Source organism: Cynoglossus semilaevis, chromosome 15 (assembly GCF_000523025.1).
Source record: "Cynoglossus semilaevis isolate Cse_v1.0 chromosome 15, Cse_v1.0, whole genome shotgun sequence".
Lineage (NCBI taxonomy): Eukaryota > Metazoa > Chordata > Actinopteri > Pleuronectiformes > Cynoglossidae > Cynoglossus > Cynoglossus semilaevis.
The window spans coordinates 17,349,017-17,376,379 of NC_024321.1; the positions used below are offsets into that span (position 1 = coordinate 17,349,017).

Sequence of the window (27,363 nt, forward strand, 5' to 3'; positions counted from 1 at the left end):
AGGATGGTAAAACAGGAAAAAGTAATCTTGTACCGACAGACCACCAAACAACACACCAACGTCTAAAAACCCTCAACAAAAAGAAACAAAAATAGTAACATTTAACTTTATCCAGTTATCTACATTTTAGCCCAAGACAATTTGTAGTTTAAAAATAATAATCGATACACCTTCATGTATGGGCTGTGTTATTGCCCTGGGCCCTGTTAAAAGAGAGTGGAAAACTCTTGTCACCAACCCTATGAGTAACGCTTAATTTGTGCGTGTGTTTTTATATCATCATCATTTATTATACAACTTTTCGCAATACAACAATGCACAGTATATCAAATGTACATTCTTAATATGAAAAAAGTGTAATAGTAGGATTCTAGCTTAAATTAAATTATTATTATTTTATACTAAGGCTTTTCAATTAGTTTGGTTATTAAATTATGTAGGGGCCTATTCAATGAGAGGCGTCGACGAGCCCTCGTTATTAAACGTGCCTTAATACAAAGATAAAACAATATTTTCTAAGGATTACAAAGCAAAATTCATTTATGTGATTTTTTTTTAGAAAAGACGCAGATAAACAAAAACTGCCTTTAAAAGTAAAGAAATGTTAAATGTAAAGAGACGTTTACCATTTTGTACAATACTTTACGTGCAGATTGTATTCTTAAGGTCCTCGCTAGAAGACGCTGTGGCTACTTCAATAATAAAGTGCTACATTACATTTCACACCACAAAAGAAGAAAGACAGCCAATCCACTTTCACGTTGGACGCGTACTGTTTCTTACGAGAGCCTTTTCCCCGCGTTAAGACTATCAAAGATCGTAAACAGATTTTAAGATGAATCACTACAAGAGAGAAAAACTGAATGAAGAAATCTGGAGTATAGATATGCTATAAAAAAGTCCATGTTCCTTATTAAATTGTTTGTGGGGTGTGAAATGTCGGTAATGTAATGTTTTTAAATGCAGCGTTTCAAATAATTCCATTATTATTGTCAACTATATACTCTGTCATTTCAAGACAGAGCCGGATAGCTTTACTTTTCTAATCTATGCTGCCATGCACGCCTGCCTGTTTGTTTTCTTGGATTTTCAGGAGAAGAAGTAATATTACTGTTAAAATAACTTAAATACAAACGTCTCTAACCGATTGTTTGTCACAACCTGATGTAAAACCGATCTGGAACTGGTTATCAAAGGGGTATCACTATGGCTGGAATCATCCGGAAACTGGACGAGACTGTAGTGAACAGGATCGCCGCAGGAGAAGTTATTCAGCGTCCTGCCAACGCAGTCAAAGAAATGATTGAAAACTGGTATTTGATCTAAATATCGTTACAGAGTCGTTATAAGGTTAACGCATGTGAGGTTTTTGACCGCTGTGAGTGATAATGTCTCGCATGTCAACGTTGTGTACACGGCACCTACCAACACCTGTCACACAGATACCTAAGCTGTTGACTTTTTTTTAAATGTTTCAGTTTAGATGCAAAGTCCACCAACATCCAGGTGACGGTGAAAGATGGAGGAATGAAGCTCCTCCAGATCCAGGACAACGGTACTGGCATCAGGGTGAGTTGTCAATAGTTGTAATTGTCTGTACTTTTCAGAGAAACTGTAGCAGCTGCAGCCAATCCCAACTGACAGGCCAACACTCTATTGGAATCATTTTAATCAATTTACTGATTCTCATTTACTCAAACATTTTCCTGCTAAGGGTAATGATCATAAAAACGGAAGCTTTTTGTATTTATACAGAAAACACAAGTAACTGTCGTGTTACACCTAATAATCCCGATATTTTGAAATGCAGCATATTAACCCTGTCACGTTGTTTTGTTCATTACAACCAAGCTGGAGTACAGTAACATCAATACCAATATTAACAAATGCCCCATGGTGTTGCTAAATTTAGTGGCTAAATGACATAAGACATCCCAGTTGTCTAAACTGAATAGATTTAAAGACGTGATCTTGTGAATACACGTAGGTCGTGTGTGTATTAAGTTTCCCTTCGTTGCTTTCCTGATGCCATTAATGCAGAAAGAAGACATGGACATAGTTTGTGAGCGCTTTACCACGAGTAAACTCCAGACGTTTGAGGACCTCTCAGGCATTGCAACCTATGGATTCAGAGGAGAGGTGAGCACCGTGGTTGGGTTTGAGATTAATTCATCAATGTCAATGTTTATGAAAAAAATAACTTGTGTCAATTACAGGCTCTTGCGAGTATAAGTCATGTTGCACATGTAACAATAACAACCAAGACAGCAGATGCCAAATGTGCATACAGGTATGTTCTCAATCTGACATCAAAGTATATTTTTTGATGGGATTTAAGTTATGAAGGCAGAAAGCCAGCTGATGATTTACATTTAAACTTGTTCTTTCATCCTGCAGAGGGAGCTACAGTGATGGAAAACTCAAAGGTACTTTAAAACCATGTGCTGGCAACCAGGGAACACAGATTCTAGTGAGTCCATAAGACAATAACATTGTCACCGACAGACATACAGACATACTTCAGAGATGTCCAATAGTTCTCTCTGTGTGTAGGTGGAAGACCTCTTCTATAATGTGTCCACCAGGAGGAAAGCTTTGAAGAGCCCTAGTGAAGAGCACTCCCGGATTGTAGAAGTTGTCAGCAGGTCAGAACTTTACTCTCCCTGCCTTTGTTTCTTGCTTTACTGTATTTTATCTTTTTGATGGTTACTGTACTTTACAGTAACCACAGTAATTACTGTACTTTACTGTATTTTATCTTTTTGATGGCGTAACATTGTAATGTTTTTCTAAGGTATGCCATACACAATTCAGGAAAAAGTCTTTGTGTCAAAAAGGTAAGATTTGCTTTTCCCATGTAGTTTAATCATTAATCACTACTAGTTACAATTAGTCCAAACCAGACAATAAACCAGTATAATTCACCATCTCCATTTAATTGGACAGCAAGGAGAAACTGTGGCCGATGTGAGGACTCTCCCAAACGCATCAGTAGTGGACAATATTCGAGTGGTGTTTGGAAACGCAGTCAGCAGGTATAAACCATCTAACCAGAGAAAGACAGAATAACTTCTCTGATTTTTGTTCCTGTGGTCTCTTATCATCATATCAAACACTGCCTGTAAAACTAAGTCTGTGTCGTTTCCAGGGAGCTCATTGAAGTCAGCTGTGAGGATCAAAAGCTTGCTTACAAGATGAAAGGCTACATCTCCAACGCAAACTACTCAGTCAAGAAATGCATCCTGGTCCTCTTCATTAACCGTATGAGTAACAAAAATGGTTAACAATATACAACAAATGAACTTGGCTGGTGCTTTGTTTGACTGATTGTAATGTTTTGTGTGTCCAAGATCGTCTGGTGGAATCGAGCGCTTTGAAGAAAGCCATTGAGACGGCCTACAGTGCATACCTTCCCAAGGGAACGCACCCTTTTCTGTACCTCAGGTAATGTATGTTCAGGCTACAGCAGGTGTGTTTTTTTTTAAGTAAAACTCATCAGCAATTAATACAGCAACAGCGATCAATGTAACTGCTACAATCCAACTTTTTCCGAGGACAGTGAAGACATCATTGGCTTTACTCATGTCTCTCTTGGTGATATCGTTAAACTATCTGATTCCTGCAGCTTGGAAATCGCCCCACAGAACATAGACGTGAACGTTCACCCCACCAAACATGAGGTTCATTTCCTGCATGAAGACAGTATAATTGAGAGTGTCCAGAGGCACATCGAAAGCAAACTGCTGGGCTCCAACTCCTCACGTACATATTTTACCCAAGTAGGAAGAAACTTGATTAACTATTTCTGTCAATATTGTTGTTATTCCTATGTAACATAACATGTGCTATGTTTCTATGCAGACCTTGTTGCCTGGACTTTCTGTCTCGGGCGGCACCGATACTAAGACCTCCAGCACTTCAGCAGAATCCACTGAGAGAGTTTACGCTCATCAGATGGTGAGAACTGACTGCCGCTCTCAGAAGCTGGATGCCTTTCTGCAGCCAAAACAGAAGACGAACCTGCAACTGGAACCAGGTCCTGGTCCGAGCAGCAGAGAGCTTGAAAACCAAACCATGCAGGACGAAATTGACGAGATGAATGAGGCAGATGATGCCGAAATGATGGCTGCTCTGACTGAGCTCACTGACGTGTCAAAGGACAAGGGAGAAGGAGGCATCGGAAAAAATGATTCTCAGAGGTAAAAGAACTGTTTAACCTTGGGCTTTCAATCAATTAAAATGACTAATCACAACCTTAATTTATCATGATAAATCGTCATTACTAAATAATACCTTTCTTCCTGTATATTGCTGGTACAGAAAGACAAATAATAGCAGGTTTTGTGCATAACCCAAATGATGTAAAAATGAACATAGAGAAATGTAAGAAAAATTATGCAAAAGTATTACTTAACAATTTCCTCCCATTAATGTAAATCCTACCAAATATCTCATCAACAGAACCAATTAATCTACTGTCCCTCACAATTCATTTGACAGTTGTGTCAGTCAATCTGTACCTGGTTGACCTATTTACATCCTTGTACTCTGAGGCTGGTCTGACTGGAAGTTGAAGCCTCCACTAAAAGAACTGCATCATTCTGCCCTAGTGTTAAAATGTGTTATAATTTGAATTGAGATTGAGATTTATCTTCACAAATTAAACAACTTAATTAATACATCAGTTCCAATAGCCCTAGTTTATCTAGAGTGAGTAAATAATTTCATTTCAGCACGTTTGTGTTAGTTGCTACAGTTCATTTCATAACTGTGCATTACTACTTGCTAGGAAGCGTCCGAGGATTGAGCAGCAGGAAGAAGACGAAGAGCTGACGGCTGCAGCGGTGCCAAAGAGACGAGTCATAAAACTGACCAGTATCAAAGAGCTGAGGGCTGAGATTAAAGAGAACACACACAAAGGTGAAGTAAATACCTGCGGTCTGAGCGGTGACTCAGAAACAACATCCATGGTTTTAAATTGTCTCCATCATTTCCATCTCCTCCAGGTCTTCAAGAGATGTTGCAAAACCACTCGTTTGTCGGCTGTGTTAATCCTCAGTGGACCCTGATCCAACATCACACCAAACTGTACCTGGTCAACACAACCAAACTCAGGTCAGAGATACAGGATAAGAGCTTGTAGACATGGGACACTGCACTGATTCCATTTTGCTGCTCTGTTTAAAAATGTGTGATGTTTTGTTTCAGCCAGGAGCTTTTCTACCAGATAATGACCTACGACTTTGGGAACTTTGGGGTACTCCGACTGTCTGTGAGTACAGACCAGATTGTAACTATGTTGCACACAGATCATAATGTATGATGTATGTATGATGACTTGTCATGTGTACTCAGACTCCAGCTCCACTTTACGACCTGGCTATGTTGGCCTTGGACTGTGAGGAGAGTGGCTGGACAGAGGAGGATGGACCCAAAGAAGGTCTGGCTCAGTACATAGTAGACTTCCTGAAGAGGAAAGCTGAGATGCTGGAGGACTACTTCTCACTGGAGATAGACCAGGTCAGGTTCTAGTCCTGGGATCTGCAACCTTCAACACCAAAAGTTTTGAATACATTAGGCATATTACAGTATTATGACTATTCACACAGTCAGAGGGAGTTTGGTCCATTTACAAATATTAAATGTCATCTTACTTTGAGCTGATACAAAGGGGCTGAAGAGACACATGCGAACCATGAGCTACAGGTTGCAGACCTCTGGGGTAGTCTGATATCTGCAAACCTTTCTGTTTTTTTGCTTCTTCACTGAGCTTAATACATTTTAGGAGGGGAATCTGAGAGGTCTGCCCCTTCTGCTGGACAAGTACACTCCTGTCATGGAGGGTCTGCCTATGTTCATACTGCGAATGGCCACTGAGGTGAGGTCCTTGTTTACAGTACCATCAAGGACAAGTTTCAGGAATCAAAAACTTCACCTGGAGGTTTTTGTGGCCTAACTGTGCAGGTGAACTGGGACAGTGAGAAGGAGTGCTTCAGAGACCTGTGTAAGGAGTGCAGTATGTTCTACTCCATCAGGAAGCAGTATATCTTGGAGCCCGAGTCAGGAGAGGAGCAGGTCTGTGGCATGTGATTTCTACCATTCCTTTCAGACAGGGGAGAAAAATAAAATAATTTTGGTGAGTAATATTTGTTTCAGGATAGTGAGGCAAACTCCTGGCGTTGGAAAACAGAGCACATCATCTTCAAAGCTTTCCGAAACCTGATCTGTCCTCCTCAGACCTTCAGTGAGGACGGAACTGTGCTGCAGATCGCCAACTTACCTGATCTCTACAAAGTGTTTGAGAGGTGCTGAATACGATGACCGACAAGTCCTGAATGCTGCTACTATTTTTTTAAACCTCTGATGTTGTTTGGGCTGTAAATATAATGTGTTAATCAGAAGGAAAAACAGTCTTCAGTTAATAATACATCACGTCAGGGGAGATGACAACATCAGTAGCCATAAAATGACAGCCAATCCCTGCCAAAGGTGGAATTATCATTAATAATAATCATTATTATTTAAATGTGTAAATGATGCAGAACTCCAAGCTTAACAGGAAGTAGAATAAAAACCTCTACATTCTAAAGTTTTTGGGAAGTCATGGTTTTACTACATCTGAATGGAGGCCTGGTGAGAATTTTCATGTTACAGTACAGATGCTCCCATATGCACTTTAGTCTTAGCCACACAAAATAGGCAACCCAGAAAATTACAATCAAACCTGCTTGATTTACAGTTGTTAGTACATTACCATCATACCCCACAAGGGGGCAGGAGTTACCATCTTTAACCTGTTTCCTTTGGCTAAAATAATGAACACAATTCTGTAAATTACACATTTATTTCCAAGAAATCTTTTAAATATTTGCAAAAATGTCAATGAAACCGCAACAAAGTCGATTTTCTATATTTTCAAATACTGACTGCACCTCTTTTTAAATACATCATTCTGTACCTATTAAAACTATTATTGTTATTTTTCCTTGGAGCGGTGCAGCCCTCCCCCATTTCCTGGTGTGAAAAGGCACTTCACTGTGTGAGGAGAAGTAGAGGAGGCGCAGGGCAGGAGCAGCTTTGAGGGTCCGACTGTTTAAAAGCATCGCCTTAATACCCATTCATGCAACTTCTCAAAATAATGATAAAAAAAAAAAGAAAAATAATAAACAAAAAGGTACAGCCAAAGCACCCGACCAGAGGGAAAGAAAATCTTGTGAACAACATGATGTACACAGTTCTGACAATTAAGTAGTGTAAATTCCTTATTTGTCTCCCAAAAACTTTATTAAATTTGCATTATTTCTCCCAAAATTCCAGAGGATCGCCAGATAAAAACCATCACTTCTGGTTTTTAAAGAGAGCAGAAAGTGTTTTTTTTGCCTGTGCTACAAGTATTGTGTTAAGTATTTGTGGTGAGCTACAGATAGTAGAGTATTACAGCTGAAGGTGGAAGTGTGCGCCAGACGCAGTATGGCAGTCAGAGGTCTGAGGTGCAAGTTTAAGGGCTTCTGTGGTGCTGCTGCGTCTCACTGCTGAGATAGAAGGGCGTTCCTGTTGGCCTTCATTTTCTCCAGGCGTTTCACTAGGTGGTTATTGGTCATCTCCATCTCCTCTATCTTATCCAAAGCAGTACGCAGCTGTAAGGGAACAGAGGACAGATGTTAGATTCCAGCCTGCTGTTGGTTCACAGCAAAGATGACGACAGTCAGAATCTTCACCTCTCTCTGAAGTTTCCGTTTTTCAGCCTTTAGTTCATCTTCTATTTTCTCTGAGTTATCAGCTGCTGCCTTGTACCTGGACACTTGCCCTTCAAGTCTATTAATCTGAAAAAACCAACAAGACCTTTAAGTGTGACCACCAGTGGTTTTGGGACCTGATTTTTCCCTAAACTATTTACTTTTTCACTTACATTTTGCTCCATTGTACCCATTTCCTGTTCTGCCTTAGAAAGCTTGAATTTGTATTCACTAATCTGTCTGTTGGCATCTCCTATAAGGAAACAGAATTTAAAAAAAAAAAATCAGGGGTGACTGTCATCATCTCAGAACTGTCCAGGTAAGTGGTTGGAAGACGGACTTACTCTGCATCTCGATCAAATGCAAGTCTGTACCATTCTCCATCCTCTCTCCATCTGTGAACGTGCTGTCGGCCTTGGTGTGTTTCTGTCGCTCCTCCTCCAGCTGGTTCTTCAGCTTTCTGATCTGAGCCAGCAGTTCATCTTTCTCCTCTGCTAACTTCCGTAGCCTGACATCTAGACATGAAAAAGACACTAATTTAAACTGCAGCGCCAATGGTTTGTTGATTAAAACCAGGCTTTTCACAGCATTGAAACAGTTCCGTTGTGTCAGCCTCTTTGCTTCTTGGTGCCAGTGAGCTAAACATGTAAAAACAAAAGATTCATTTTTAGGATGAAAGTACTTATGTGTGTTTAAAAGTAGTTATGGTAGTTATTACAGATAATTATGATTTACCCTTGACATACTGATCGGAGTCCTGGAACATGCAGAAGTCAGCAGAAGTAGAAAATACAGCTGCTGGCCAACAATGACTCAAATCTTTTGTTCAACTCCACTTTTACATTTACTTTCTTCAGCTGCCAGGGTTTTATTTATTGTTATTGGAGCTGCTCCATGGACGATAAAGTATGTTGAAGTTCAGTGAGTCTTTGGGATGCTTTAAATAGTTTGGTCATTGATCAAACGTGTGCAAATAATACAAGGACTGAGCAGGTGATAAAGGGGCAAAGACCTTATGAGTGATGAGTCCTAGTTTTTTTTAACTGATGTCAGTAGTATGTACAAGATATTTACATTAGTTTTTTCTAGGACAATTGTTTTTTTTTTTCTTTTTTAACTTTTCTGCATGTAAATATGACAGTGGTAAAATCATACTTGTTTGCTACGACTATAACTGTCAGACAATCTGATACAGCAATTTCAGCATTGTGCTTTCAGTGGTGATGAGACAGGTCTCCTCTGACTCACCCAGTGGACCATCTCCTGCAGACTCCAGCACCTGGGCGGCCTCCTGGGATACCACAGTGATTCCTGAGGACACAGACTCATGGTTGACATCTCCATTTGGTGTACCGTCTGGGATGATGACCAGCCCATGTTTCTGTGGTGAGAAGAACCCAGTTGGAAAAGTGGAAAAAGTGGAAAAAATATCAACTTTGGATGTTCACAATTTTATGACCTGTAATTTGTGACACAGGTCAAAAGTTTATTTGCAATTTTATAGTTTAGTGCTACTGTATTTAAAACTTTGTAAGCAGTATATATGTTTAACAAATTATTAATGTAATTCACTGACCCTTTGATTAGGTACACCTATTTACACACTCTTTAGAGCAAACCAGCTAATCGCATGGCTGCAAATATAAAACAATCGGACATGAAGACCTGGTCAAAGCAACTTTCTGAACTTGCCACAATCCCACAGATCATCAGAATGAGAGACAAAAGTGATTTTAGTGACTTTTAACATAGCCTTGTTGTCAGTGCCAGACTGACCAATCAGAATGTGACAAAACTGCTGATGTTTTCTCCCAGGTTTGTCACTGGGTGGAATATGTTATTTATGACTGAGGTCAGAGGACAGTTACTAGACCAGTTCACCAGACAGAAAACAGCAGTAAATCAATTAACAGGTCATTACAACCAAGGTTTGCAGAAAAAGATCTCTAAACACATGTCAAACTTTTAAGATAATGGCCAACTAACAGAAAACCAAAATGAATAATACATAAAGTGCAAAAATATTGCACTGAAATCATGAGAAAAATAACTTTAACAGCTACAGCTGGGTCTGAATAATTAAAACAGGAAAGAAAATCAGCACCTGAAGCAGCTTGTGTCAGCATTTGCCTGATAGGACTTTTGAGGAGCTCTGTTCCAACATGTCTGCTGCTAAAATATGGTCATTAAATCAACAACATTTCTTTCTCAATAAACCATGAGCTGTGATGTTGCTTCGTGCTACAATTTTTAACCCAAGGCAAAAACTAAAGTAATTCCCTGTGGTTGTTTGGGCAAGACAATAATATTTCAGTAGTGTGTTCCAAGGCTGTTAGCATGGTGATGCCCATGTTTGGTTACATCATCAGGGACAACAAAAACACAACCATGTACACGCTAATAAAAAATAAAAATGTTAGTTTGAAATAAACCATCTTTATACATTATTGGAAAATGACAGGGGATTGTCTGAGTCACATCTTTTTGATTTTTTCCCCCTGGGATTTGAAGGACCTACCTCTCCTGCTTTGGCCTTTTCCTTGATGTCAGCGAGCTCATCCCTGAGCTCATCTCTCTCATTCCTAATGCAATCAAAGTACTCTTTCTGCCTCTCTAGGGCCTGGCCACACAGACGAGACAGGACACGAGAGAGGAGAAGAAGGACAACAGAAGTTGGAGAGACTTGAGACAGACATGCAACAGCAAATGAAACAGCAAGACAGGTTCCGTGCACTAACATGCTGTGTGAAAATAGCAACAGTAAGGAGGAGGGAGAACTCAAAGGTCAGAGAGATGAAGACATGCAGACAAAAATTTACAATGAAAAGTTTGGAAAATAGGCCACACACAACACAACTTCCACTACCTAAAGTCTAATTTAAGAACTTAGAAAATAACTGATCCACAGGAGGGACGTGCATGTCATATTTGTCCATTACTCTTTTTTAGGAAACCATAATTATATATTATATTCCACAGCCTTCAGATTTAACACAGTGCCAGTGAGCTCACATCGTTAACTGTAACTCAAAAAAGTACAACTAAAAACCTTGTTACTTTGACATGCAAAAATCCACACTGTGAATATGGACATGTCCAGGAATGTGCTAATGCCTCAGGGTCTCCATCATGCAGAGACAACCAGACAGGCAAAACAAAGGGGTGAACAAGGCCAAAATGTGCAGCCATCTTTTGCCTCTCACGTGGGACTGCCTACCCCAATCTTTTTGTCCTTCCAGTTTACAGTTTCCTGCAGGTCAAACACTTCTCTGGTCAGGGCATCTAACTTACTCTGCATTTGCTGGCTTTCCTGCAGCGGCAATTGGGTAAACACAAGACGACACAGCACAGGATAAGAACAGAACGGGAAAATATAAAGAAAATGGTTGAAGTGAAAAGACACATACTGACAGGGAAAGATAAAAACAGGATGTTTGAAAATGAAATATCATGACAAAGTTGGAAAAGAATGCTAAGAAGTGGAAAAAAACTAGATATAGATTGTTTTTGGTTTGATTTAGTTTAAGTTTTGGACGATTTTAAGCTCTGCACTCGAGTTAAACAGAACAGTGCTCTGCCACTGTACACTCTTCAGAAATTCCTTCAGCAGGGATAGAAATCTGTAAGCCAAAACAAATTGGCTAACAACAAAGGGAAATGTGATTAAGGAGTATGGAATTTATGAGCCTAACTTAGGATGTAACTCTAACATTTTAATTTTAACCATTTTTAAACAATGATAGCCAGACTTGGAGAAGAGAAACAAAGACGTGAACAGGGTAAAAAGGGAAAAGATGATGCTGAGAGAGGAATGGAATGGAGAACATAATGGAACAATTGTGAGTTAAAGATAAACCTGACTTTGATAACCTAGAGGCGGACTGTTCAGGTTATTCAAACTGAAAACTTACTGTAGGTTTTCGGACCAAACTCTACATCTGTTGACTCAACCACAGTCTGTTGCTGTTGCACATGCATCAACCATTTACCTTCTGGTAAAGTATTAGGGCCACAGAGTAGAAGGGTGGCAAATCCTCTTGCCCTAGAGCAAGAAGATCCCTAGTTTGAATCCCAGTGGTAACTTACACTGTTCAGGTATAGAGTTTGGAAGTTCTCCTCCTGTGGGTTTTTTTGGTTACTCCAATCCTGAATTCCTTCCACAGTTCAAAGTACAGGATTAAGTTAACTGTTCCCTCTGAATTGACAATAGGTATGAGTGAGGTCCTCTAATCGACTGATGAACTGACCAATGTAACCTGCTGTCGCCTGTTGACTGCTGGAATTGTTGCAAAATCATTCTTTGACCCTGGAGAGGTTTGGAGGAAGAAATAAACAGCCTTACCTCTATAAGCTCATCTCTTTGGCGGATTCCCTCTTTCAGCTCTTCTTGTTTGTGCTGCAGAACAGTACATGTGTGCTTTTGCCGTTCTAGTTCCTGTAACAAACAAAAAAAAAAATCAATTTTGACTTTATAATCTGTAATTTCTCTGCAACCAAAAAAGTGCAACTTTTCTCTAGAATAATTTGTCACCTTTGACTTGTCTTCCAGTTCCCTCTTCATCTCTGACATTTGTTCCTCCATCTCCTCAATGACATCTTTTAGTGTGTCCACTTGATAGATGAGGTTGCCTTTGTCATTATCCAGCTGTGCGTTCGATACCATGGCTTTTTTATATTTCTCCTCCACCTCCACGAGTGACTCCTGACGTGGGCAGTAGTTTGTTTATTAGGAGACTTATACTTTTGGAAGCAGCGCTCACCTACATGCAACAGGTGAGCACTGGGGTGTTTAAGAAAATTAAAAACACATTCACTCAACAAACATGCTCCTAACTACTAAATCAACTGCTACTCGTTCTAAAATAAAATGAGCTCCATGTGTACATATTTTCAATTTTATCACTGAGTCATATGAAGTAAAAACAGTCAAAGATGAAAATAGAATCTTGTGGCTCATTTTCAGGAGTGGCAAAAGGAAGCAAGGATGTGTAAAACCTTCAAAGTCATAAAGCTTAAGTGCATCAACTAAATCAAACTGTACAAAGATCAAGGTGTCAGATATGTTAGTAGACTGCTTCATTTAACAAACTACAAACTCTAGGAGAAAGGTCAAACTAGATGACCCTTCAAACATTAGGCAATGCCAGCCTAGAAGGAAAGGAGTTTCACAAGTTTTCTGTCAGCAGGTGGTGTGTGTTACTCTTCTTGCACGTCCGTGCACTTCTGTAATGTGAGAGGGTTTTCACGTCAGAGTGCATCCAGAGAGTAGAATAAAAACAGGAAGTAAAAGATGACCATGCAACAGTAAAAGATTACACAATCCAGACTGGCATCACAAAAGACATAGTTTTGTTGTTAGGGGCAACAGTAGGGGGCACAGAGGGGTAAGAGTGGGAAGATAGAGGGTTAGTGATGCCATGCTGCTCCCAGAGAACAAAAGAATGCATGCTTTGAGCTCAAGCCCCTCTACCTTCAGCTCTTTAAGCCCTTGCATGTACCGCCCTTCTACATCCTGAATCTGGTCCTTTAGTTCATAGATATCCTGTAGAGCAAATGAATGGAATTGTTTTGGGTGAATTATTGGGGCATCATGGGGCAGAGGGATATCAAGGCGAGAAAACAAGGCATCCGTGCTTCCACCTCAAAGACAGATAGCTGGCACAGACACAGCTCAGATTTTAGGAACAGTGGGAGAAGACATGTCACATTCAGAGACCTCCCATGCATACAGGAAGAATGGTAGATCATAAAAGCAGATTAAGCAGAATTTTAGGACAACAGAGAGTACAGAACAGAGGCTAGGCTGTGTCCATAGGCAGAGACAGATGTCCCCAGACAGTGGCTTTAAATAAATAAACACAAATAACTCAGATTAATAAACATGAGCACTCGTGAACATATATGTAAACAGAATATTCATATAGCTGTTTATCAGTTTGTGTCAAACATTCAGAATACACCTTACCTTCAGTTCACTCAGACTGCTGTCAGCTTCATAGACGCTACCCGTGTCTGTGCTTCCACGGCGTGATGAGGAGCCCCCCAGTGATGCCAGGGTGGCTGCCGACAAGCCTGGGGTGGCACATCGCGATGATGGCTGGTATTGCAAAATAAAAAATGAATGAAAAAAGTAATTAAAGATAAATAAATTCATGAGAAGTCTTGAGAGATCCTCAGGGAGGCACTGTTGCAAACATGTTTGAAGTTTAGGTAATGAGCTTGACAAACTTGCTCCCAATCACCACAGGCTGTTTACACAGGACAGAGATGCCTGTTGATGTTGATGTGTCACCATGGCTACACTCTTTTTACTGTTGTTATTCAAAGGTCAAAAATGGGTTTTGCCTCTTGATGTTAAGTGTAGTTTATTCCAGAATAAACAACTTTAACAGTTTATTTTAGGTCTTTATATTCATCAACCTTTTTGTTTTTAATGGAACACAGCTGAGTAATAAACTACACATCAAAATAGAACTTAACAAAATGTTTCTTAATTAAATCCTTTATTTTAATGGCAGGGTTTTTTGCCCACTGCTCTACTACCAAAATTAAATTAAATATTGTTCCAAAGGTTATTATAATACTGGCAATGACAAAATGCCTGGATTGTAGTTAAAACCCAACTTGGGTAAAGATGATGGAACTGTCAAGTCAATACTGGTATTAATATTATTATGCACTCACACAGAGAACAGAAATATACAGAAGAAAATAAGAAAAAAACAATTATACACCACACCTAGTATAAATAGTAGTAATCATAAAACACTCACCCGACTGTAATCTGAATACTGTTTGTCACATTTCTCATCCAGCTGAAATTTTAAGAAAAAAAAAGTTAGTTGCATGCATTTTTAGGTTTCTGTGGTCATGCATGGACTTGTGTTCTTCATCTAAATAAGATTTCAGATAGTCTAGGAGACAAGTTACTTCAAGTCAGGACAATGTGCTGCATGTTCACAGACCATCGTGGACTTTTACATCACATGAAGTTAAAAATTAGCAAATCACACTGGTCTTTCTAAAACAACAGACACTATTTGGGTTAAACGGTGTACCACGGGGGCTACATGTTACCTTCAACTCATCTTTGATAGTTATGAAACAATATGAAAGAGTGGGGGTCAAATATTGAAAGTTAGAAGTTATTTTTTTGGACATGCATCTGATGTATTTCAAACAATAATTTCAAATTATTGGTGTCACACTGCATTCCTCGGTCCACTGCTGCAAGCTTAAATTAGCCACTTACACTGTCCAGATCAGGAATGCTGAAATCATCAAGATCAGACACAATACTGCCCCTTCTGTTGGAGCGGCTGAAATAATCAGCAGCCGACTCACTTATATCTGAGAAGTCTGATGACTGCTCACAGAACACACAGACATGACAAGGATTATTGGAGAAATGGAAGATGAAGTGACACAGAAGTGCCAAAGTTAAAGAGGGAGAGGAATAAAGAAAAACAATGACAAAAGATGATAGCATAGATGACTCATAATGGTCAGAAAAATAAAACATTATGACAGGAATAAAGCAGGTTTATCCTCAATGTTATCAGTCTAGGATTTGTTTGACTCATTCTTCACAGCTCACCCCGCTGTCCCTACGGCTTCTGCTGTAGCGCTCCTGGGACACGCTGCTAACAGTGTCATCATCTGAGGACTGAATGGAACAAACACACACACACACACACACACACACACACACACACACACACACACACACACACACACACACACACACACACACACACACACACACACACACACACACACACACACACACACACACACACACACACACACACACACACACACACACACACACACACACACACACACACACACACACACACACACACACACACACACACACACACACACACACACACACACACACACACACACACATTTACACAAATAGACACCCACACATGCACACAAAAAACACAGTCACATCACACCACAGTAACTGAAGAAGATGCCTCTTAGCTTTTATAACACAGTATTCAAACCACAATCATTAAACACTACTAAAGATTATCAATATTCACAAAATTCACATCCAGTCTAACACAGTTGCGACAAAATTCTAACTCACAGTTTTGTCAAAAGTTCATTGCGATGTCCAAAAAGTCTTAGTCTGCCATCTGGAATTCTCAGTCCACATGCAGTTTAGGGTCCACAACAACTTTTCTTTCAAGCTTAAGCTGTAGCTAGTTTTTGTGAGTGGTCAACATTATCACTAAGAGGAGGAAGAAGCAGTGGTATTGAGGGAAAGGAGGGCAAAGGGAGAGCAAAAGGATCCTAACATTGGTCAATGTCATAGACTATAAATATATAGAATTGAGTTAACAATTTCTGTTGCAGACTATGGTTGCAGAGTGAGGCTCTGGAAAAACTCCTGAAATGCTCTGTGGTTTCGGAAGTAACAGAGTTTGGTTCCAGTCTGGCAACATAAATACTTCTTAAAACTAGCAGAGCACACACTGTTTTCCTGGAGCTGCTGATGGTTCTGTCCCATTCTTATACACAGTCTATGGTCAAAGGCTTAAGAAGTGTCAGCTGACTTCATGCAGGGTGGGATTTAGAGGGTGCTCACCGCAGGGCTGGTGCGAGTAGAGCTGGCTCCAGAGGAGTACCAGCTGTATTCAGAGGGCTGTGAAGAGGAGGAGGAGATGGAAGGGGAGTGGGTGGAGGAGGTGCAGGAGGAGGAAAAGGAAGGGTAAGGATAAGTCAGGGTTTCACTGAGAGGAAGGGGTCACTGCAGAATGCAGGTGAGAAACCGATTTACACACGTGCAGAAGACTTACAGCTTTTGAACTGTAGCCCGAGCCGTAAAGGCCGGCATTGTCATAAATAGAGGCCTGAGGGCACACATGGGAGACAATGCAGATCTCAGCAAAACACGAGATGGAGCCTAAATCTTTGGCGCACTAGCAATGTCAAGTGAAAGGCTCTATTGAAACATGCAATAACCAGTATTACTGTTCTCAACAATCAAATTGTCATCATCAATTTGTCCCTGTGATTATTTTATAAAAACTTAACTTTTTGGTCATTTGGAAGCTATATATAGAGATCTACACATAATATTCAACCTGAATATGAACGGTCTGAGTTTAACTTGAGACATGCACAAAAACTGACCACGCTGTAGCTGCGAGGTAACCCTGTACCAGTGGTGGAGGAAGAGGAAGAAGTGGCCTGTTGGGGGAGCAGGGAAGCAGGGAAAGGTGTGAAGAGCAACAACATAAATAAAAAGTGGAGAGAGAGAGAGACAGAGAGAGAGGGAGAGTGAGAGAGAGAACCAGCAGTGGAAACAGGATGAATGTTTGCTGACCCTGTAGCTGAAAGTGCTGAGTGTGAAAGTCAGATGAGGTGAGGTGACACTCGCTCTGTTCACAGGAACATTGCTATTGTCAGTCAGCAAAACATTTACACAAATTCAAATGTACAGGGAGAATCCTCTTTTTTGTAGACTGAGCTCAGTGTCTCAGCACAAAGTTTTTGGTTTCCACAACATGGCAACACAGCACTAGGAACAACCGTCAGGTTTCTGTTTGAACTATGTGCTTTGATGACAATCAACAACATTTACACAACTATGAAACAACTGAATTTAACATACAAACAACCAAGTCCATGGAGATATTGATAACTCTACCAGATCTCACTTTAATGTTTCTCTATAAAAAGTAAAATGCCCAGCACTCAGAAGAAGACTGACCCGAGGCTGATAGGTGGAGGTGGAGGGTAGAGGTGGTGCTTTTGTCTTCGTCAGGCTGGTGTATTTCCTTTGATCATGGTATAGACCAGCCTGGAGGAATAGTAACATACAATATAACCCTGAACAAACTCTCGTTGGCCGGTTTGTATCGATTCCAGCACTGGTTACCATTTCTATGTGATTTAACAAAGAGTTATATTTGTTCTGGATTAAGTGGATTGTAAATTCAATCACAGCAAGCCAAAAATGTTAATCATCACCACCTCCATGCATTAGGCAGTGGCAAAGACACAAACACTAAGAAACACTGACCAGCAGGTCCTTCTTTGAGGAGCTGGATGAAGACCTTTTAAGGCCATGAAGGTCATTGTACACAGAACTCTGTTCAGCCCGGGTGAAAACATGTAAATAAGTCAACGCAGTACAAGAATGGAAAAAGCAGTGACCAATGGATGACCAACACAAAATACATACAGTAGAGCGGGAACTCCGGAGGGCGGAGCTAGTGGAGAGGCCATCAGACTGAAGAGAGAACAGGAAATATGAAAAAATACAGCTACCTCTAGGTACTTTAGGGCTGCAACAAAATGTCAACTGATTACTGAACAATTACTAAATAAATTATTATTTTGAAAGTAAACAGTTGGTTTAAGAATTTTTTTTAACAATTAGAAAATGTTATCAATTAGAATAATCTGTCACAGCCCTAATGTCCTCAACAAAGTAGAAACTCTAAATGAGGTTAAATGTCTAAACAAAAATAGCACATGGCAACCTGCTATTTTTCAATTGTAGCAAAGACCACATTTTGCACTTTGCAAACAAAAGGCATTGGCCCTTAAATTCTCTTCTTTCTGTTATAATGATTTTATAATAAAGTCATTTAATGTTAAAAACAATACAAACCGACTTAAAACAAGTTAAGAAAAAAACAAACAGGCAATCTAACAAACAACTTAAGATACTCAAGGTTGCAAACAATCAATCTTCATATGAAAAGCTGTGCTTCCATAAACTGTGGCTGCTGATGAGGCACATTGTCTGAAATTAAAGTTAGTTCTGCTGAGTAAAAACAAAACGTGAACTCTGGTTACATGCTGAGGATCCAGATATTGGGTCGGCCTCCAAAGGAATACAATACACTCTCACACACACATGCACACGTAAAACGCACCAAGGCATCTTTCCTGCGGGAACTGGACCGACTTTTACTACAACCCAAGTCACGCACTGATGATGAAGTGGACTACAGAGTTCAAACATGAAAAGTAAACAAAGCAAAAGTCAGAAGAAGCTGTAAATGAAGCAGACAAAGATTCACAAATATTCTGAATCTGTAGAAAATGTGCTTTTCAGAAAAGAACAATGTTCTCTACACAGCAACCCTGTGGGAATACAGGCGTAATATAATTGACAGGACTGTATTATTTACGCACCCTGTAGCTGTGGACTGATGTGACATCATCATCCAGCCCCTGTTAATGTGGAAACATGGTGTCACAACAGAAATGCAGACAGAAAGTGAAACAGACTCGAGTGCAGAACTAAGGAGAATGACAAGGAAATAAAAAAAGAGAGAAGAGGAAATGTGTGAGGAAGATACAGACCCGACGATGACGGCTGCTTGACCTACTACTACTAGAACCTCTGGCCTTTTCAGTGTCAGCCTGGAGTCAAGAAGGAAAGGTGGTGAGGAGTACAGTGAAAGTAAAGAGGCTTGATGCAAAACCGGCTATGCAAAGACTAGACTCTGATATGCAACATCTGCCAACAAGCTCCAATGTAAATATATACACTCCTTAAAAACAGCACTAAAGATTTATGATATACAAGGACAAGTGACGTGCCAGACTTTTTTTTGTTCCTTATATCGGAGCACGCACTGCTAAATCAACCAACATAAACTCACATCACGTCAATGCAAAAATCTACTCACAAACTTTAAAAGCTGTCCACCATTTTTGAGGTAACTGGAGGAGTTACAGCTTCACATCCAAACCACGCTTATGCATGCAGACTCAGCTATTCTAAATAAAGTTAAAGTCCAAAGCTTGGTCTACGCGCACATGCGCCTGCACACACACACTCACACAATTGGGTGTCTCCAAAGCAAACACACTGCAGAGGCTTATTTCCTCGGTGTGGGTACAGTGTAGTCTGTGAGTCAAGTAAATCTAAACGGTCAGGGTTGACCGTGATTCAGGCACACAACAGGCTGTTAGTGGACTGTGAGGCTGCAGCAGTCTCTCTTTCTTGCTTACCATCCACTGATGGATCTGACCCCATTTTCTGCTGCTACCAGAGTGGTATGAAAGCTGAAGAGAAGGGGATTTCCAATAAAGACATACAATCCTATTACACTCTAAAATATGTTTTAAAAAGTGGGTGGTCTTTACTACATGAATATAAATGCTGTCTGTGGATAGCTGTGAATATGCAGCACTTTTCCCTTTCTTTTGGTGTAACACCAACACCAGTGACAGTAGAGGAATTTTAATTTGTGTAGATAAAGATCAGTTTTTCATTGGATCACGGCAGTAATGACATTATTGACTTTGATCACTGTGTACCTCTTTTTGCTGTCGTTCGAGTTCCCTCATTCGAATATCCCTGGCTTCCGCTCGAGCTGCTCTCTTTGCTGCTAGCCTGGCCTCTGCCTGTGTGACACAACACAAACATGCATGAAAGCCAGTAGTAGAAAATATTAAAAGAATATCACATGGCTAAAAATAAAAATGCATGGAGTGTGTTTGAGGAAGGATAGTTTTATGAGAGAAGGAAAACTTCAGATATGATACACTGGGTGCTACTGTAATTCCATGGTGCATCGAACATGTAAATGTACTGTATATAAATTATTTGTTTAATGAAATAAGGTTACATTTATATTTATTTTTAACAAGACAGACAAACCTTAAAGCTAAAATGGCAGGCTAAAGTGATATCCTATTGATGTACTGAAGTATATTGTGTCAGAAAGGCAATCGTATTGCTGCACACTGTGACAACCAGATAAAACAAATAAAAAACTAAAATAATTGAACAGTGATACGATATGTCTCTTCCACAGTTTTTGACACATTAATAAAAATACACAATGGTGCTACAAACAATGTTTGGCTATATTATCAATAGATTCAAACAAATAATTGCGTAAAACAATTTGCCAAAGTACTGTCAACTGCTAATTTTACAAGGTTATTTAGCAGAAAGGAATGATTTGAGGCCCTGCCTTCAGGGGCCACATAGGGCTATAGTTTAGCCTATCCTCCCATTGCATTAACATTACTAATTACATACTATGCATACTTGAAAACACAAGATGCTGAAGAATGGCACACTTGCCCAACAAGCCCAACCCTTTATCTCTGAGGAAAAGAATGTCCATAAATACTGCTACATGTTGTGCATCTGAGTATCTCACTGCAGACAAACACTGTCAGCATTCCAGTAACTTCTTATCTGCACAGCCAGAAGAGAAGGCCTGGGAGTAATGATGGTTCCCATTTCAATAATAGCCTGGAGTAAACAATCTCCTAACCATAGCCATGCTGGGAAACCATTTTTAAACTCTACATCATGTAACTAACCTTAACTTCAGCCTCAGCCCCAAAGTATTTTACACTTGGTGGTAGAAGTCAATCAGAAAATAGCAGAGGTTTATGTCGTCCTTAGTTACTAGATAACTGTTCATAGGAACAAATTGCTTGTTCTAATAATCAGTAACGTCATGTATGATGCAGCAAGTAAAAACCATATTCCACAAATGACAAAGAAAAAGGCTGGTACTTTTTCATCACTGGCCTTTTTCTCTGCTCTGGGTATCTGCGTTAGCAGTGAGCCAAAGTATGGGAGAAACATGCAATGTAATGTGCCTAAAGCACAGACAGTATTAGCTAATGGATAAACTATAGTGGACAGTTCAGGAGTTTATTTCAAGTTATCTCTCTGCCAAATGACTGTCTAGCATGGTGGCAGTAAAAAGAACACAGCACAATGTTTTGAATTCAAAGGAGTTTCTGTGCCATTAAGGAAATAGGTAGAATTAATGAAAAATATCTTCATTTTTCAAATGTTGAAAAATGACAGTCAGTGTTGGTTTCATGAAATTCACCACACATTTGCCCTTTTAATGGTACTCACTCTGGTCACTGCTTGTTGAGCATCTGCTAAAGTGGGTGACATTGATCTTGCATAGGCACAGAGGCATTAATACGTAGCAGGCAAATCTATGCTAGCAAAACATCTCACATTCTATAAATATGTTTGTAGAAGGTAAAAATGAAGTAAAGCTGTGAGGGCTACACAAAAAAGCAGGAGAGACCAGCCCTGTTCCCTGCACCTGTTGAGCTATCTGACAGCATGACCTGCTCTGCACAGCACCACAGCTGAGCTCTCTGTCTGTGTCCTATCTATAGATCGGCCCATCAGGTCCCGGCTCTCCTGCAGCCACATCATGGAGAAGTTGAGGAGTAACCTGAGCAAACACACCTCAGGGATTAGGCAAAAATGATTCAAAAATTATTACACAAAATCTCCTGGAACTACCAGTCATGGCTAAAACCACCTAAACCGTTTATTCTCCTTGGTGCAAAAAACCCAAAACATTTAGGAATCTAAATCAGAGCATTTTTTCACACATTACTTCAGTACTATCAAAACATGTTGGTGACTCATCATACATTGTTGATAGTAATTTTAAATGTAATGTATTGCAACTGTTTCTGGAACTGTTAACTGAAAGACTTTTACAACATTATACATCCAAATGGTGAATTAAACTAATACCTTGCTAATGTTATGCAATCTTTAAACAAAACATAAATAGAAAGGAGTTGCTCATTAAATATAAAAGCTATTAAATAAGTTGCATTAATGCAAACGGTTAGGACAACATGATAGTTATTGCCCTGTCTGCTTTGATTTGTCCTCATTGTAAAAAAAATAAAGTGTAATTTTCTAAACAATAATGACTTGTTTATACCAAATAGCATATGGACTATGAACTACAGCTTCCACACAATCACACCCCCTCCATAAAATATGGGAAGTTCAATAGTGTCTTGTCTAAACGTAATTACCTCTGTTAGATCCTAGTCCAAAAAACATCAGGTATGAGGTAATAATCTGATTGAACTACTTAAACCATGTCAGATTTATATGCCATCTGAATTCAAAGGGACGGACTAGCTGGTAATGTAAGAGGCTGGTGACGTTGCAGGCTCAGATTCACTCTCGTTCTCAGGAGCAGTTCTTGCCAGGCACATGCAGGGGGGCGTTTGTCTTTTCTTAACCAGGCATAGGAAATATGAAGCAGAAGTGTTTTAAAGGTTTGCTTTGGGTGGACTGTGACGTACAACAAGTTAAAAAGCCAACTCCCCCAAGGTAGAGATAATCTAATCTGTACTTTGGTCCATAAAGAGATTCAGATGTAGGAGCTCACTAGGAGGGTCAGATGACTCATGTTTCTATGATCGGCCAGCATGACTATAAAGAGAGCAAATGGAGCCTTGTGCTCAGTGCCCAAGAATGAGGCACTGCAAAACTTTCAAACAGCACATACTGTATGCGGTTATTCATAATGTAGGCCATAGCAAATGTGAATGAACAATTTATTTATCCCACTTTGCATTACTATGTATCATAGCAGTAGAAAATAGAAAATATCCAAAAAGATTAACATATTCTTTTTATCTATTTTTTGAAGATAAAAAACATAAAATGCCTCTAATTGGGATATTTTCCAACCCATTCTGTAAAAAAGCTAAAGAATGGCAGCACTGCGGTGCTACAAAATGGAATAATCCCATGGCAAGTTGTTACAGGCCAAGCAGCTTCTCTTCACTGCTGATGTTTCTCCCTCCCCAAACAAAAACACTCAAGTGAGTCTCTGTGTTGGTCCAAACCAGCTGTCTGTCTGTTCCCCTCTCTCTCTCTCTCTCTCACTCTCTCTCTCTCTCATTTCTCTTTGTCTCTGTGTGTGTCTTAAACAGAAACCCTGACTTGCAAAACCAGATCATCCACAAATGTGTATGTTTCCAAGGTCCACTTGCTGTCAAAACATTGACCATTACACACAAATCAAAATGATTAGTTGACAGCAAAACCAGTACTGTTAGTACAATTAGTGGTTAAATAAGGTTTTGTGGGAAGGAAAATGATGTGTGTTCTGGTATATGTGGTTCTTTAGTTCACAGGTATTTAACTGACACGAGTTAATTTACTTATTGATTTTATTTCAAAAAGATGATTTATCCAAAGCCATTTTACTAAAAGACTGCAAAACCATAAACTTGTATTAGATGTTTTAAGACATTGTCTTATTTAGACATTCATTTTAATTAATCTTGTAATCTGTATGATGCCTACTCATTTAAAAAAAATATATATATATAAAAAATCCATCTAACTGCTGAGCCAAATGTTCAATTAGTCAAATATGGTTTACATTAACTGTATTTAGCTTCTTTGAGATGTAAAGTAATAACTAATATACTAACATTTACATTTTACATAACTTACCTACACTTCTCAATTATAAATCTGACATATAACATTTAAATTTAATATACTATATTTATACTTCTATAAGTAAGCATACTGGATGATAATTAATTGTATGACTATTTTGTGAATTACAACAGTTAATTTGTTATTTATTGTCTTCAAACAAGAGTAGAGTTCAAACAAGCTGTTTTGAAGAGCACCTTTAGATATTCTTGAAAATATCACACAATGAAAAGCACAACTAATAATGGTCAAAATACAATCTCTACTTTAGTTTTTATCATTGAGCAGGTACAGTAAGGGTTCTTAGACAAACTACTGTTACAGACAAAGACAATGGCTTCAAACGATTATAGATATTTTTTTACAAATGATAGTAATGCACACTACAGTTACAAATGAGCTGACAGACTGTTCAAAATGTATATTGTAGAGAAAATATAAAAATCAGCCTCAAATAAAAGCAAACTAACACTAATTCAGGAGTACACAATTTGGACAAGTTTGTCCACATATAAACAAAAATGGGAAATGCTGTTTATGTAACTTGTTGTAAACTTACCTCCCGAGCAATGCTACTCAAGGCCTCATCCTCCGCTGAAAAACGATCTTTCATAGGGGCACGCTTTCTACCAGAGCCTTGTGTCCCCATGTTGCCTGTGCAACTGTAGCTCCACCAGTGATGTAGTTCAGTAAACAGCCAAAATATATATGTAGTGGTCTGTTGGAGGAGAAAAAGAGAGAATGACGAAACTACAATGGGGCTGTAAACAAAGTGAAGTATGCATTAGACTCCAATTTATTGGAAATCTCCAATTTCAACTCAATTTTGCTGTGTATGGTTTCATGCAGTCTAATCTCTCTAGTAACCCATACAGTCCTTATCTATTATATCCATGCTTGAAAAAACAGGCTATCATTCATGTATGGCACCTCCAAGGGCTCTGGATAAACAGCAGTGGCTGACAAGAACCAGCTTCAACTGTGACATACTGTGCTTTTAATAATAGTTATTTCCAAAGTGAAATATTTAGATGATTTATTTAATTAAGCCAATATAATTTAATGCCTAGAAAGGATGATTCCTATTAGCAGGTCATGATATGATATCCTCACTCAGTCCACATGCCTGTTGGAATGGCTTAAAATAAAAATTTTGCCTTTTTGTTTTTGTGTGTTTTTTTTTAAGATTTACTACTTTGAATATCCAGCCTCCTCCTGTTCATTTAATCCCACCCACTATATTTTCTTTATTTGTTTACAGAAGCTGCCATCCTCTATGTAGCATTGCTGCCACTTACAGTACATTTAGAAATTAAATCCTTTTAAGTTTAGTAGCTCATTACAAAAGTGGCTAAGAGAATTCCTTTTGTAAGAGCCCATTGTTATTTTTGTAGTATAATCTACCTAAAACAGCTGTTGTAATCATCTTCATCATGATCCAGGCAGACTAAGTTGACAGGTCTGTGTCAAACCATGACTTCAGCTGACTGGTACAGACAGAGGGTACACGCCTAGTTGAGTACGACCTAACTGAGTCAGGACCCAACAGAGCGGTGAGCGAATTTAATAGACGTTTGGTGACCCAATAAACGATTAGATTAAATTCAAATAAATAACTAAAAAGACCACTGAAACACTGGGCAACATTAAACTGTTTAAAAAAAACCATACTGACCTATGTTTTTTATGTTATCATATTTATTAATACATGACACGATCAACCAACTTTACTGACTTTTCAGTTGCTCAGCTGAACTTTCACCGGTTACTTTCCCGCTAACACACAAAGCTAGCACAACAAACAGCACACCAATTAGTCTGTATTTTAAGGATATGAAATTGTAAATAACGGGTTAAACCCGCTTTTGTAATGATTTAATGTAGGGTTAACCCCAGCCAGTTCCATGTAATAGCCTCGGTGTTAGCTAAGGTTAGCCAGCTACTGTAAAGGCGCACACTAGCATTTCTTTCAACGATATTCCTATAGGAAAGGTACCCTTAAAAGAACCACTTGCTGCGCTTCTACTGAAACTACAACTTCACAATAACCCAAAATTACAAACACGCCCCAAGGAGACACAGACATTAGCAACGAATAAAAACCACAAGGAGAAAGAGCTAGCTGGACCTTTAGCAGGGGTGTTAGCTCGGGTAGCCAGCAGAGCTAATCCCAGCCCTGTTGAGGAGACACAGGGCAAACTGGCACTGAACCTCCAGTTGTTTCAATCCAACCAAAAAAATAAAACCTTACCTCCACGACACCTTCCTGTAAACGTTACAGAGCTAGTCCGTTGTTCTCTTTCTCACATAGGTTTAGGGGGGAGCCATTCGGCTTCTCTCTCAAAGATAGGTAGTGTTTTTGTTCACAGTGACAGCTGTCATCAATCCGCCTTCCCGCAGCTCTCCTCTGCCCTCCTTCCACAATTTCCACACACTGGTTTGCGCCGAAGTTGCCCGGATGTTAGGAAAAAGGAGGGCGTACTGTGGCGTTCATGACCGTAGGAAAAATTGGAATATTATGCGTGTGGATATAGTCAACTCGGCATGGGATTGAAAGAGTGCTTGTCTCAAGAGTCATGTTACCCTAACTACAAAGACACGTTCCAGGGTTTAGCATTTAGGGGCTGACGACATGGAAACTGTTGACAAGTAATGTGGCAGACTGCAGGTTCTTTTCTCCACTACATTAGTTCCCTGTTTTATTGAAGTGGTTTGCCAAAATTCAAATGTCTATTTAAAGTTTTTCAGAAATCTTGGCACACTTAAAAAAGCTCAGTACAATACCAAAAACTAACCGAAACCTTGTTTAAAATGCAGAACAAATTACCCGTTTCCCTTTTCACTCCATTGTTTGCTTAATTTAAATTACTTTCCTAAAAAATAGGGGCAGTGGTGGTTCGACTCCCGCAGCTACCAAGTTACCAATGAGGTGCACTAAGCATGGCACCTTCCTCACACACTGCTTCCAGGGCTTCCACTGCCTTTGGTGATGGGTTAAACGCAGAGGTCACATTTTGTTGTGTGCAGTAGTGTGCTGTGTCACAATGACAAGTAATTCATTTTCCTTCCTAATTTACGGTAATTCCTCAATTCAACACGTGGGGTCACACCCCTCTTTCTTTGGATTTTTAAAATATAATTTAGAAACTGCGTGTACTAATTCTTGCAGCTTTCACTCACCCACTTGTGTGAGTAGGTGACTATACCTATGTCATTTATAACCTGCCAGTGTATATGTTTATTAAAAAACTAATAATTGACAAAAAATTAAAAAAAGAGAAAAAGAAAAAAAAGAAAAGAAAACTCCTGCAGTACCAGTACAAGATCCCCAGACGTCGCAAATTCCCCGTTGAAGAACTTGAACCTCAGACATACACTCCATTC

General features: G+C 39.4%; 2 protein-coding genes across 19 annotated transcripts; one reads left to right on the plus strand and one right to left on the minus strand.

The window, feature by feature from the left end:
- The first annotated feature begins 828 nt into the window (after positions 1-828).
- On the plus strand, positions 829-6,589 carry mlh1 (mutL homolog 1, colon cancer, nonpolyposis type 2 (E. coli)). The gene is made up of 19 exons (XM_017039423.2): positions 829-1,313; positions 1,479-1,569; positions 2,041-2,139; positions 2,217-2,290; positions 2,398-2,470; positions 2,554-2,645; positions 2,795-2,837; positions 2,947-3,035; positions 3,149-3,261; positions 3,351-3,444; positions 3,626-3,779; positions 3,862-4,199; positions 4,790-4,920; positions 5,007-5,115; positions 5,209-5,272; positions 5,356-5,520; positions 5,786-5,878; positions 5,965-6,075; positions 6,157-6,589. Exons 1-19 carry the CDS (start codon positions 1,207-1,209, stop codon positions 6,310-6,312), a joined length of 2,196 nt encoding a protein of 731 aa, XP_016894912.1. The 5' UTR covers positions 829-1,206; the 3' UTR covers positions 6,313-6,589.
- Positions 6,590-6,828: 239 nt separating this feature from the next.
- On the minus strand, positions 6,829-26,848 carry lrrfip2 (leucine rich repeat (in FLII) interacting protein 2). Of its 18 annotated transcripts, XM_025063048.1 has the most exons (27): positions 26,231-26,842; positions 24,539-24,697; positions 20,040-20,126; positions 19,731-19,784; positions 19,077-19,136; positions 18,906-18,944; positions 18,644-18,715; positions 17,944-17,991; positions 17,782-17,850; positions 17,470-17,559; positions 16,890-16,946; positions 16,553-16,606; positions 16,342-16,398; positions 15,334-15,402; positions 14,989-15,102; positions 14,510-14,551; positions 13,702-13,833; positions 13,207-13,278; positions 12,268-12,438; positions 12,079-12,171; positions 10,954-11,046; positions 10,255-10,356; positions 8,985-9,117; positions 8,081-8,251; positions 7,910-7,989; positions 7,719-7,823; positions 6,829-7,637 (listed from the first exon to the last, which is right to left on the minus strand). In XM_025063048.1, the coding sequence occupies exons 2-27, from the start codon at positions 24,626-24,628 to the stop codon at positions 7,527-7,529; spliced, it is 2,265 nt and encodes a 754-aa protein (XP_024918816.1). In that variant the 5' UTR covers positions 24,629-24,697; positions 26,231-26,842; the 3' UTR covers positions 6,829-7,526. The 18 variants fall into 18 exon arrangements, with proteins under 18 accessions (XP_024918816.1, XP_024918813.1, XP_024918814.1 ...); XM_025063045.1 differs by having other exon boundaries at positions 17,782-17,991; positions 26,231-26,848; XM_025063046.1 differs by lacking the exon at positions 19,731-19,784 and having other exon boundaries at positions 17,782-17,991; positions 26,231-26,845.
- Between the last annotated feature and the right edge of the window lie 515 nt (positions 26,849-27,363).

What these genes read in the sequence shown, in the direction of transcription:
- mlh1 (XM_017039423.2), top strand. Translation starts at nt 1,207, where the DNA reads ATGGCTGGAATCATCCGGAAACTGGACGAGACTGTAGTGAACAGGATC. An exon ending in CACCCTTTTCTGTACCTCAG is followed by an intron (nt 3,445 to 3,625) that starts GTAATGTATGTT and finishes TGATTCCTGCAG; the next exon opens with CTTGGAAATCGCCCCACAGA. An exon ending in TAAAGAGAACACACACAAAG is followed by an intron (nt 4,921 to 5,006) that starts GTGAAGTAAATA and finishes CATCTCCTCCAG; the next exon opens with GTCTTCAAGAGATGTTGCAA.
- lrrfip2 (XM_025063045.1), bottom strand. Translation starts at nt 24,628, where the DNA reads ATGGGGACACAAGGCTCTGGTAGAAAGCGTGCCCCTATGAAAGATCGT. An exon ending in AACTGGAAGACAAGTCAAAG is followed by an intron (nt 12,172 to 12,267) that starts GTGACAAATTAT and finishes TGTTTGTTACAG; the next exon opens with GAACTAGAACGGCAAAAGCA. An exon ending in TGGGTACAATGGAGCAAAAT is followed by an intron (nt 7,824 to 7,909) that starts GTAAGTGAAAAA and finishes TGGTTTTTTCAG; the next exon opens with ATTAATAGACTTGAAGGGCA.